Source organism: Parasteatoda tepidariorum, chromosome 6 (genome assembly GCF_043381705.1).
Source record: "Parasteatoda tepidariorum isolate YZ-2023 chromosome 6, CAS_Ptep_4.0, whole genome shotgun sequence".
In the NCBI taxonomy this organism is placed as follows: Eukaryota; Metazoa; Arthropoda; class Arachnida; order Araneae; family Theridiidae; genus Parasteatoda; species Parasteatoda tepidariorum.
The window spans coordinates 79,958,334-79,972,453 of NC_092209.1; the positions used below are offsets into that span (position 1 = coordinate 79,958,334).

Consider the following 14,120-nt stretch of genomic DNA (forward strand, 5'->3'; position numbering starts at 1 on the left):
TCTCAAAGTCCTCCATGTTCCCACAACAAATCAATACCTCTGGGGGTACTGATCCAGGAGTTTCCTTGTCTTCTGGATTGGTTCAAAATTACAAGGCTACGGAGTTGAACGTTAGTAGTCGTAAACCCATGAAATTGGGTCGGCTGTTCAACGACGGTTATAAAATAAAATAAAATAGTTTACAAAAGAAATAAAATATTTTAAAAATTATTTAAGGGGACATATACATCTAGGTAAGTCGGAAAAATCAATTTTTTTTTCTCCATCTAATTATGTTCTTCACTGTTTCAAGAATCATAATCCAAAAGATTAAAACGAAATTCGTCATAGTCTCATTGTAAACATTAATAATGTTGAGGCGCGTTCCAACAGGTTTAACCAATATATAAAAATTGTCAAAACTTGGCTTACAGCAACTCAAAATCAAGAACGATTAAATGGATTCGCATTATTAAACATTCATCGAGAAATTGATTTGGATGTAGAAAAAAATCATTGACAGATTTGCCAAAATTTCTAAAAAACGCATTACATTTATTATTTAAAGATTTTGAATACTTATGTATTGTTCTATTGTTCATTATGAAAAAATAAATGAGAAGACTAGCATTAAAAACTAGTTTTTTTTTTTTTAAACGAAAAAAAATTTATTGTGCGGGGGGGCGGGAATCTGAGTCTATGAACTCCCCCAGGAAAAATTTCTGTGTCCACCCCTAATTAAAAGTCTTAAAAAAGACGAACAAAGGAAAAAAATAGTCAGTGATTTAAAATAAAAATCCTAAAATGAATCCGAAATAACAGGAATCGGTTTAAATCAATGAAAAAATATGTATGCAATGATAATGGTTGTAGTATGACAGATTATTAAAAATTTAAAAAAAAAAAAAAGAGAGAGAAACGCGATTGTAATTTCATAAAAAGTTTCCTCAATAGTGCTGCGCCTAACCCTTTTATTTTTTTAGATTGCTCCTTTTCTTTTAATTGTCAACAATTTAAATAAAATGTTAAAATCAGCAATTAAAAAAATTTATATTTGAACCCTTCTTTCTTTCTTTCTTTTTTAAAAGAAAGAAAGAAATTACTAATTTAAATAGTACTACACGGCAAAAAAACATTTCTTTTTGTTCCGGCCCTGTTAATTCCTGTTAACTCCAATTAGTAAATCCTGCTTATTCTTACGGAAATTAACCTCCTAAAAGGAAAATCTAATTTCTAAAATATTAACAGTTGCATAAATATCTTAGAGAATATCCTCCCCTTTAAAATAAAATAAAAAAATTTAATTGATTATTTTTTCAGCAATTTTAAAAAAAAATTTCACTACTTGCAACCCCTTTTTCCTCCCCTAATATCTTGGTAACCACAAAAAAAAAAAAATAACAAATAATAATAATAATCCTTTACAGGTTGCGTAGCCAGATTTTTCACTAATAAATAAGCACCTTTTAAGTACTTTTTTAAAACTCAAAAATATTTTAATCACTTTCCAAGAAAAAAAATCATAATTAGGATTTGTGCGGTAATAAAAATCTTTTTATTCCTAAGAATTAAATTTAAGAACTTAAATAAACGGTAAAAAAAACGAGAAAAAAAATCATAATTAAGATTTATGCAGTAATAGAAATCTTTTTTTTTCTTACCGTTTAAAGTTCTTAATTTATAAGCATAAATTCAAAAAAAAAATTTTAAATTTTTTACATACACATAAAATAATTAGTTTCTGATAAGTGATGATTTTTTAAACATCTCTGGTTATATTTAAATATAGTTAATAATTCAAAATTTATTTAATCTTTCGGAATTTTAGGCCTTTGTGAAACTATTTAAAGCAAAATGCATATGAATAGAAATAGCAATTTTTAAAAGAAAACATAAGATTGCTACATACAATTATATTGACAATACAAACATACAAATTATACTGAACAAATTATGAAAAGAACACAGCGCTTTATAAAATATTGCATTAGTATTTCCAAACCCTTTTATGTTTTCCTATCAAAATAAAATAACTTAATCCTTTAATAAAGAAAAAATTTTCCCTAATAACCATTTTCAACGTTTACAGCAGTTATTTTTAGTTTTCAGTTCGAAATAAATCATAGGTCGGCCTATTTTATTTATTTTCAGCTTATCTATATGCACAGACTGGGCTAGATGCAGCACAAGGACTGCAAGTTAATTGTGGAACATAAAACCTATGAAAAAATTATTAACGATAAAAAATTTTCATTCCTCTAAGTAAATATATTTTAAAAATAAATTAGTCTTACATAGGTTGCTCGCAATTGCCTTAATAAATTTTATTTATACTGGTCAGGGTTCCGCTGAAAGAAGATTGATTATTTAGGGTTTCGTAGCCGAAAAAAATCGGAACTCTTGCATTAGTAAGCCCATTTTCATCGTTTTATGCTTCAGTTTGCATTGCTTAAAAAATACCCTATCCTTTGCAGGATAATTTCAGAAAACTTCATTTTTTTAATACAATTCAAGTGAGGAAATAACAAAACAAAAAACAATTAAAATAGTTACGTTTCCCTCTCGAAAAAGTACCGATGGGTTCGAGAGAAAATTTGGAAAGTTAACTTTACGAGGACTTCCCCTCACCCGGTTTAAACCAAAATTGTGGTTGAATATTAGGGAGTGGATAATGCACTGATTTTCGGTAAAATATCTCCACCATTACTTTGCCGAATTTCGACAATCAACGCCACTTGCCGTGATGGCTCAGGGGATACCAGCGTTCGCCTTCCAATGAGGTGAACCGGGTTCGATACGAATTCCACATCCAGCTTGCACCGATCACAGTGCTGACTTAAAATATCCTCAGTGGTCGATGGATCATGGGTTAAAGTCCCCTTGCCGTCAGGCAAACCGTGAGAGGTTATCCTCTCCATGAACATGAAAATGCGAGCTATCTCCATCAAAAAGTCCTCCGCGAAGATAAATTACTCCTAATACTTGATTCGGGTGTTCTTTAGTCTTCTGGATTAGGTTCAAAATTAGGAGTCGTAACCTGATCCCACAGCAGATGTAGCCGCCATAATCATCAAAAGTGAAAAACAAATAAAAGTCCCACGAACAGATCCCCTCTGTGATTGGACAAAATTTGTCTTGGCACAATGCAAAATAAATATTATCGAACCGACTGATCAGTCTGTATATTAGACAGAATAACTATAGAATAACTATATAGAATAACTATAGAATATATATATATAACTATATATATATATATAGAATAACTATACTTAAAACAAATCATAGTCAACAGTTTACACCAGTTTTAGATTATAAGTAGTTTTGGTCCCAGTAAAAAATAAAAGGGAAATTGATTCCTAAAATACTTTAGTAACCCCTTTTTGAAGAGTCCGATTNTGTTTATCTTTTAACAATATTTAAAGGGTAATATCATCAATATTATGCCAAAAATTTCAATGATGATGGACCTCAATTCTGCCCCAGGCTAAAACTGTCCATTTTGGTACATACAACTCTACTGAGCTTTCTTGGAGATTGAAGTTAAGGGGAACGACGGGTCATTAATGACAAGCACCCTCTTACAAAAAATGCACTTCTGTGTAAATTTTTCAATGTGAATTGCGGCATTATCATGCTGGAAAATCTGGTTTGGGACACCAATTCTCTCTACAAATGGCAATAAATTGGTTTCTAGCATTTTTTTCTTACGCGGCATGAGGAAAGGATAGGTTAAGTTGACAATTTAAGTTGTAGGCTTCCCACACATTTACTGAGCCTCAAATTACCTGTTTAACGAAGAAGAAATCTCTTTTTTTTTCATTCCATGAAAATTGTACACAAAACTGTCTGGATCATCCAAATTCTTCACTTTTTCTATTTTTTTATTTTTTGAGGATAATTTTCACCTTAAGATACTGCTCAGTTATTTTATACTGCAAATTTCTGCCATAATTGTATAAAATGAAACAGTAGATGGGGAAAATATAGTCAGAGTGCATTCTTTTTTGCGGATATAATCGTGTGGGCTGATGAAAAGATTATATCTTTTATTTTCCGGTTTTTTTTTTTAAAAAATTTCATCCTTTTTTTTATTATTTTTTATTTTTAAATCAGTTGTTTGTTGTTGTTTTTTTTCATTATTATTTCCCCCCTTCTTCATTTGTCTATAATTTTCCTTTGTTTTATCCTCATTTTGAACTTATATATATACACGACCACTATTTACGACCACTTTTGGGGGGCACGGAATTTTTTCCATAGACTGCATGTTGAAGAAAACTGTTAGAAGAGACTATCAAATCCTCTCCTAGAGCAGCAGGACAAACCTCCGCACCAAATGTGGGAAAATTCAAATAAGGAAATACGAAAAAACTATCGAAACAAAAAGTATTAGCGAAGCAAATAATTTTGTGATGGCTTTTAATTAGATAGCTCTTTTTCACTATCTCAGAAAAGGATCGACAACCTCATGTTGCAGTCAGGATGTACTAAAGTCCTTGTTATAAATGATTTATTTCAAGAGTTGAAAGTTGAAATGGGAAAGAAAAATTATTTTTAAAGAAACTAAGTATCTCAAGTAAACAAACCTCTTCTTATTTTTTATTAAGGTAAACGAACTTTTATGACATAAAATTAAATGCAAATTTAGACAAAAAATACACAATTGTTTATTTATTTAAATTAGTTCTGTCATTAATTATTGATAAATTTGTTTTGACACATAATTATGCGAGTAAGAGTCATTTTTAATGACGCTAAATTTTGTTCATCAATCCCATTTTCATGACGCCAATGCAAGTGGCATTTCACCAAGAAAATGACACTAAGTATATATATATATATATATATACACACTTTTTTTAATAGATTAAAAAAAGGATTTCTTTTTTAAAGAAAAGAGTTTCATCTATTTTGATTGTTAAAAAGGTCAGAAAAAACACACGTATCTGGTTATGGGACCTTGTACTGTATTAATTCATGCTTAAATAAATAATTATTTTATAAGCCACCTTTTTGTCAGAACTGTTCCTTAATAACATACTATGTAGTCTTTACTAAATGGTTTGTGTGAATGTTAAACTCCAATTTTTTAAACAACATTAGTATTTCCTTTAACTTTTAGACTTGACTGTGTAATATTATAATGAACTTTAACTGTAACTTTATACAATAATTTAACTGTAACCATTATTTTTCCTTTAACTGTTTCTTATGTATCTTAAGAGTAATTTTATTTCCGTGTAAAAAGTGTTTTACCTACATAAAATTCTGGTATTTAAACAATTTTTCGAGCAACATGTTTGTTATCATTCATACACTCCATACAATGAAAAATATTTTGAGCCTAAACCTATTTAAATATAAATGAAATTAATACTAAATCTAATAAAAATATCAATATTGCTGTTAGTTATGCAATCATGTGTAGGTACCCAAATTATGTAACCATGTGTAGGTAGTGAAAGAATACAATTAAATACAAAATAAATAAACTAAACTCAGAGGAGCTACAGCCCATAGTGGGCCAAGGTCAACTGTGCCCATCTCAGTTTTCTTGACCTTGGGCTCTGGGGTGCAGTAGCTGATGTTCGGGTTAGGTGGCCAGCCTAACGCAGAACTCTCCGTGTTTAGCTCCCAAGCATGCTTGGTACTCATTTTATGGACCCACTGAAGGGATGAAAGTCTGAATCAACCTTTGCCCAGCCCGAGGATCGAACCCAGGACCTGTGGCACGAGAGAGAAGCACTAACACTTAACCACCGGGCGTCAAAAATAAATAAAAAAACAAAATAATAAACTTTAAAAACTTAACAGCTGAATTTACTGTGATTACTGTTGTTTGTTATTCACTAACATGTCAATTCTAGCAATCAAACCAGTTACCTCTGATCTGATTATATTAAAGTAGCTTTGAAGGGAAAAAATCAGATTAAAATAGTCTTTTCATTTTTATGCTTATAAGTAGAGGAAAAAAGATTTTTATTGTATTGTATTCGAAAATGCCTATATTGTGAGACAAATTTAAGGTAATAATATGCGCAGACCATTGAACAGTGTTCGGTGAACAATCAGTACTGGTTCATTGACTGCTGGTCAGAAACAATGATATAGACAGACCCCAAAATGCAAAACGAGCTAATTTAGAATTAAATGGTTATGAAGCAAAAATAAAACAGTAGCCAGGGGTCTGTCCAGACATTTTGTGAAAGGTCCGTTTTTCGTGAAATTGTGAAAAAATTACTCACATTCTTTCAGTCAGGGTCCGCTTTTATGAATTTGTGCAAATAGGGTCCGGTATTGCAAAAAAACTTTTTCATGAAGTTTTTAAATTGTAAAGACATACAAGATTATGCTCAACACTGTAAAATTATAATTAAAAAAATTAAATTTTAAAAAATAAACAACAATTGCTGCTTCTAAATTAGAGATGTAACATACAAATATTTGGTATTTAGCCTACACTGCTGAACACAGAATATTCATTTCGGACGAATAATGGAAGAATCGTCTGCCGAAGACAAAACTTAATTCGTTTACATCCATCTTTCCTGTTTTCTGCCCTGGAAAGGGTTTATTCTATTAACAAAATAATAATGAAGGTAAACAAATTTGTGAAGGGTCCGATTAAAAGAAAAATCATTTTGTGAAGAGTCCGTTATTAAGTTAAAATATTTTGTGAAGGGTCCGTTTTTAAATTAAAATATTTTGTGAAGGGTCCGTTTTTAAGTTAAAATATTTTGTGAAGGGTCCGTTAACGGACCCAAATTTCTTCTAAACAGACTCCTGGTAGCAAAAAAATTCTTCCTTAAAAGATGCTAAAAAAGTGGTACAAGAAACGCATTCTAGACACTATTTACATTATATATATATAAATATATATATTTATAATGTAGTATAAATATATACAATATACAATTATAGTATAAATATATACAATAATGACCCACTTTACATAAGAAGAAGAATTTAAATTTCGGACTACAAAAAAGTTGAAATGATTCATTGACCCAAATGAGATGTTTTGGAAAAAATTAAAAACAAATATATATTCTATGAGCCAGTCAGTTTATATGGAAGTAATTCTTCGTTCTTGATAGTAATAGAATAAACATAGCATACAAATGTCCAGAATAGTGGTCATAGAGGAAAAAAAAGATCATAAAAAGCTCTAAAAAATAAATCTTTGTATTAGTTAAATACAACACTAATTTCTTGGGGAAATCCTAGAATATGTTACACACAGCGCTGTAGTTGGAAGGAAAGGGGAAGAACGCTGTTCCCTGATATATTTGGTTTGTAGCAGAAATTTTTTTTTTTAAATATTTAAAAAATATTTCAAACGAATTTATTTTTCTCTTGTTCATTATTTCTTTTATTTCTAAAAGAAATTTCTCCTTAGTTCGGGGAAAAAAAATTTCATTCTGACAGAAGTATACTTAATGGTGTAAATGAAAACAATAACTGGACAAGGAAATTTAACTTTGAACTGTACAAGATTTATAAACAACCTGATATTAATAATTACAACAAAAAAAAAAAGGGAACAAAAGTTCGGGGTTGAAATGGGCTGATTCGGTGGAGTTTGATTTTCCTGCAAATTAATGAAAAGAACAGGAGATCAAAGATAAATCAGAAGTCGTTATGGAGAAATTTTCAGAGGAAGGTATTGGCCCACATTGGGCTGTATGACCAACTATGATGATGATACGAAAGATAAAAAATAATGCAAATTGGAAACAATCCCCCTTTTTTCAAAATTAATCTCTGCTTTTTTTAAAAATTAAAACCATGTCAAGTAATTTAAAAACGTGGTTTTTTGGCCTGAGAAAAATCAATCGGCTATATACCCTACCAAAAGATAAGGACCCCCCAAATTTATTTTCCAACTACAGGACTGTTTACACACTTGGTGCAATCTTGAAAACTGTCGCTAGCGATAAAATGGAGCATTGGTTAACACTTGTTGCCAATGCCGAAATAAACTTTTTACAATTACCTCCAAGTATTTGCTTAGGCAAAAACCATAGCAGATTTTAACTTGAAAATGCAAAAACATAACAGGCAGTGGCACTTAACCTTACGAGAACATCAATGTGGGGTATACCGGGCAGTGGCACAAAAAGTACAAAATTAAAAAAAAACTCAACATATAGCAATATATAAACACAAAACTTTTATTAAACAGCATTTATGCTAATCAGGCACCCTGTGGCACAATAATTTTAGGCTTTCTGCGACAAAACTCTCTAGCACTGATATCTTTCTGCAAGATACTTACAATAATAACAAAGATAATAAAGATGAGCCACTATGGCTCAAGGGATAGAGCACTCGCCTTCTAATGAGGTGAACCAGGGTTCAATCCCGGCAATAACTGGTCGATACAAATTCTGCACCCGGCTTGCACTGACCACAGTTCTATCCTCAGTGGTAGACGGATTGTGGGTTAGAGTCCCCTTGCCGCCAGGCTAATCGTGGGAGGTTCTCGTGGTCAACCTCTCCATGTAACGCAAATGCAGGTTAGTTCCATCAAAAAGTTCTCCGGGAAGGCAAATTTCTCTCAATAATTGATCCAGGAGTTCCCTTGTCTTCTGGATTGGGTTCAAAATTACAAGGCTAAGGAGTTGAACATAAGTAGTCGTAAACCCAAAATTGGGTCGGCTGTTCAACGACGGTTATAGAATATAAAAATAATAGCAAAGATGTATGTTACTAATTTAAGTTAACAAAAACGAAACAAAAAAAATTCTTTTTTTCAATTGAGTATGTAATATTTATTTCACTCTAATATTTTGGGCGATATTCACACAATTTGCTTGGGGGGGGGAGGTATAACGCACAAAGTATTTCATATATCGCATTTTGCAAATCATCATCACATTAAAAAATAATTAAATAACATGAAATCTGCAGCAGTAATTAGCGAAAAACAGATAGATGATGAAATCACACGAATAAGACTTTTCAAAAAGGGGATACTCGAATGCAAGTTTCGTTACAAGATTTGATTGTTTTAATAAATAATATTGTTTAAAAGTATCTTGTTTTAAACACTATGCGAAAATTAAAAGCAATAATTGCCAAAAAAAATTATAGAATCATTGCTTTAAGAAATAGTGATGAAATGCGCAATTTGAATTTCCAACATTAACAGCGGAAAATACAATCCACATGGAATTGCGATATCGGCACAAACCGAGTGCTTCGAAAAGTGATTATTTGAATGCACAATTCAAATTTTACGTGTAAATTTCTGCAAAAAAGCAAGGCAAAGTTTTTTATTTCCCAAAAGAAAAAATTTCAGCAAGAACTCTGTAAAGTTCTGCGACAATGTCGCCATGATTCTGCCACGGGGAACAGGCATATAAAAAAGATACAATAATAAATACTTTGAAGTTGCTCACTTACCATTAAAAAGTGTATCCTATTTCTTTTCAACAAAATACCTTGAAATAATATCTATCTCTAATCATCGCTTTAGTACATGCCCAGTAATAAAAAATTGATTCCACAGTCAACTCTTACCAAACACAACAAATCTACTTCTTACACACATTTTATTTTAAATAAAGTCTACCATAATATTCATTATGCAGAAAGAGGGGGAAACGTCTCACAAAATACCATCTTAAAAACCAAAATTAAATTTCTGTAGAAAATGATACGTCTAAAAACAAAACATTCATTATGTCAATACTTTTCTCTTCCCATCTACGCAAATAAAAATCATCATTGCGACATAAAATATCAGCTGCCAATACTAACTTCTCATTTTTGCAACATGCCCAATGACAAAGCTGTCAAATATACATCATCATAACAGCAACATGCCTACTAACAAAACTGTAATATACATCTTCATAACAGCAATGTGCCCAATGACAAGTCTGTCATATACATCATCATAACAGCAACATGCCCAATGACAAAACTGTCATATACATCATTATAACAGCAACATGTCCAATGACAAAACTCTCATACACATCATCATAACAGCAACATGCTCAATGACAATACATCATATACATCATCATAATTTGCGTCAAACATCCAACTCTCTAATATAATCTTGCCCATATCATTTATAATACATTTGATTCTCCAATAATTCCAGTTACAAATTAAAAAAATAAACGTCAAGCCAAATCTACAACTACAGATAGAAAACTTTATTACCCTCTTAAACACCACCTAGGTCACCATGTCATATACACTATGAAACCATGTAACATATACTAAGATTAAGGAGAGTTTTTGACCCACCCACATACCCAGAAAAACTGGGTGCGTTTTCTTAAAAAAAAAAAAAAAAAACACTTAAAAAACCTGGGCTTAAATGGGTTTTTCATAAACATAATCAAAATAGATTAATAAGGAATAAGGTAAAAGAAAAATAGATTTAAGGGATTTCATATTTATATTGAGTCTGGAATTTTTAAACCAAAACTATTAAATTTAAAACTTTTTTATTTTAATTCATAACTTAACTATTATTTTTGTATAAAAGTTTTCTTTTCATTAAAACTATTTTCTTATTAATTAAAATTTAAATCTAAAAAGTGTTAAACTAGGTAATATCTTAAAAAACCCAAAAAAGTCTAATAAAACCCACCCAGTCTGGGTTTTTTTAAACCGGAGATTAAGTCAATTTATTAATTATTTCTGCTTCCATACCAAATTTAATAATTTTATCTTTCATACCCAGGAAAAATTTAAGACGTAATTCCTCCATGTGACCTTATATATTTTTATAAAATGTCATTAAAAACAGAACAAATTGACATAATATTTAATTCTTCAATGTTTAATCTCTAATATTTATTCTCTCTGTCCAATTCTGTAATGCCCATCTTTATGAATACTCAACAGAACAATCCAAAGATAGCCATTGATTATTTTGCATATCATGAGGTTTAAAAAAATCAAGACGAGATTGCAATTCAAACACCTATTAAATAATTCTTATCTTAATTGTTGTTGCAAACATTACCGACATAATAAAAATCAAAGAAAGAATCAAAAATGTCAAAATATCGTGAGGGAGAAAAAACTATTTCCATGTAGATATTAATTAAAAATTGCAACATTATTTTATAAAAACAATATCACTTCGAAGTAAAAACCTATCAAAGTTTTACGGTTTAATTAAATTTCCTCCCACCCTTCATGTAAATGTGCGTAAAAACAATAGCAAATGTGTGTGTTTCTTACCGCTGAAACTTCTGGTCAGCAATTTGTTTGACTCGCAAAAATTGTTTCATCATTTTGAATTCTGGTGGAATTCTGTAAAAACCGGGGCGAATCAAAAGGTGTATCTAAATGATCTCATTAGGTATGAAGAATTCATCATTTACACTAATTCACGACATTTTGAATGATTATCAACTCACATCACAAATCACTAGGAACTGAAAGTTTGAAATTGCAGACGATAAAAACAAACAAAACAAAAGATAAGCGCGTGCTGATTAAACATTTCGAAATGAAGTGAAAAAAATGAATATAATATTTTTTTTTTAAGAAACTTTTTTATTGATAAAAAATAAATAATCACGCATTCATTGTGTAAAAAAAGATTTGATTTTATTAATGGTTGAATATTTATTTTAAGGACATCACAACTTGGAAAACGACGAGTACAATTAAAGGCATATTTTCACTGATTCCAGTTAGCTTGAAAGTACGGACTTCGGATCCCACTCATGCGTAATTTGCGGATTGGTGAAATCTTACGCCGAGGAATTATCTTTTGTTTGCCAATGTCAATGCAAACTGATCACTGGAGGGTGTGGAAATAGTGTACAAACTAGTGACTAGAACAGTTGTAGTTTGTCTACTATAAGAACGCCCCCCGCCAAAAACTCTCGGAGGCCGTTTGCTGCTATGGAAGCAAGAATGCATTTCAGAGGGTAGCTTTTCTTCACTCTAAGGCTCACCAAACCGAGCCAAAACTCGTCCTAAACAATGACCCCACACCCCTACTTAAATTAGTTATACCTCATTACCATAGTCACCGCCACGTGTCCAGACGAAATAAATTATGAAGCAAAATAAAAACATTTTTGTACGCAATCTAAGCTGCTCAAAACATTAAATTTCATAAAAAGCACAACTAAATGGAAGCTGTTAATAATTGCTGAGATTTAGAGTCTCATTAAAGTCTGTTAACATTTAATTAGTTCGTTATTAAAACGTTTTCGTGGTTTTTATCTGTGAGTAATTTAAATTCCAATTATTTTAATTTAAAAAGTCTGTGAAAATATGATTTTACTCCTAGGAGCGTTTAAATTACAAGTTACTTAGATATCTAGGTTGTGTACAAAAATACAAAAAGTACAAAAATTAGAAGAGCATTTCACGATATTTACTAAGATAGGCTATATATCAAAGATTATATAAAAAAAATGATTGATTATTAAAAAATAATTTCCTTTGCTATAATGAACATTTGAATAGAATCCTATTATCGCCAAGAAATTTGAAAAACATTTTGGTTTTTTTCCTTCGCTTGTATCGCAAAATTTAATTTGTTTTAATTTAAATTTAATTTCACATAAAATAGGTTACTACAATAGTTTTTATAAATGTGATTTTACTCCGATATTTAAATTGCAAGTTACTTTGATTTTTGGATTGTGCTAAAAATTAAAAATCTAAGAAGAGTATTTCACAACATTTGCTAAGATTGATTTACAGATTGTCTGTCAAGGATGATAAAAAGAATTATTGGTTACAAAAAACGGTTTTATTACGCTAATGAACATTTAGCTGGAGTCCTATCACCGTTCAGCAATCTAAAGGATTTTTTCGTGGTTTTTCTTTGTATGTAGCACAAATATTGATAATTTTAATTTAATCTTAATAAAAATAAGTTATTCTTTAAACTTTCATGCATATGATTGTACTCTGATAGTTAAACTGCTAAGTACTTTTATTTCTCTGTTAAATTTTTAGAAAAAAGGGCGTTTCGTTATGTTCACAAAGATGATACTCCATCTCTCAAGGATCACAAGAAAATGATTGGTTATTAAAAATAATTTCCGTTAAATAATTAACAATCAGCTGAAATGCTTTTACTGATAAAAAGCAATCTGAAAAACATTTGCGTGAATTTCTTTAGCGTGTAACGCAGAATTAGAAAATTTTATTTAAAATTGGTTATTTCTAATAGTTGTTGTTGTTGTTAATTTACGTCGCACTAGAGCTGCACAATGGCCTATTTGCGACGGTCTGGGAAACATCCCGGAGGATGATCCGAAGACATGCCATCACAATTTTGATCCTCTGCGGAGGGGATGGCACCACCGCTTCGGTAGCCCGACGACCTGAGCGCGAAGTCGAGCACTTTACGGTAGCACAGTTTAACGAGGACCAATACCGCACACCCTCGGTCCCTACGCAGACTGATCCAAGTGGTCTCCCACCCGCACACTGACCGTAGTCAGTGAGGCTTGACTTCGGTGATCTGCTGGGAACCGTGTCTTAACGATCAGTTCACTGCGGGACTTATTTCTAATAGCTTTCATACATTATTATTGGCGATCGAAATGGGCTGCAGGTGGCGTAGCAGAACTCTCTACCTATGGCAACACTTCGCATGCTTTTCCCATTAGCATGTGGAGAGTTATAGAGGTTGAACGTACGTTAATTTCTCTCTTGATTTTTATATAGAATAAAATCTTTCAGTTTGGAAAACTGCATGGAACTGAAAACTACATTAAACATAGCTCTGAAGAAAAGTATCACGGGAATTTTAAAATATATTTTTAACAAATAAAAAGGAAAAATATTAAGAAAAGGGAAAATATCGTAGTACATTCCTATGCAACTGAAAAGAGGAGGAGAGTGAAGGGAGAAGAGTCATGCGACTACTAATCTTAAACTCCCTAGCCTTGTAATTTTGAATCCAATCCAGAAGACAAGGGGACTCTTGGATCAAGCATTAGGAGAAATTTTGTCTTCGTGGAGGACTCTTTTGATGGAACTAACCCGTATTTGCGTTACATGGAGAGGAAGACAACGAGAACCTCCCATGGTTAGCCTGACTGCAAAGGGACTCTAACCCATGATCCATCTACCACTGGTGATATCTTACGTCAGCAGTGTGGTCAGTGGAAGCCACCTCATTGGAAGGC

At 31.4% G+C, this 14,120-nt stretch overlaps 1 protein-coding gene across 2 annotated transcripts in view; it reads right to left on the reverse strand.

Moving 5' to 3' along the window:
• Window positions 1-11,470, reverse strand: part of LOC107454229 (rho GTPase-activating protein 44) — a 63,771-nt gene extending 52,301 nt beyond the window's left edge. For both annotated transcript variants that reach the window (XM_016071341.4, XM_016071340.4), the window contains exon 1: window positions 11,197-11,470. In XM_016071341.4, coding sequence (XP_015926827.1) covers window positions 11,197-11,249 — 53 coding nt within the window. In that variant the 5' untranslated portion in view covers window positions 11,250-11,470. The remainder of the gene's footprint in view (window positions 1-11,196) is intronic.
• Between the last annotated feature and the right edge of the window lie 2,650 nt (window positions 11,471-14,120).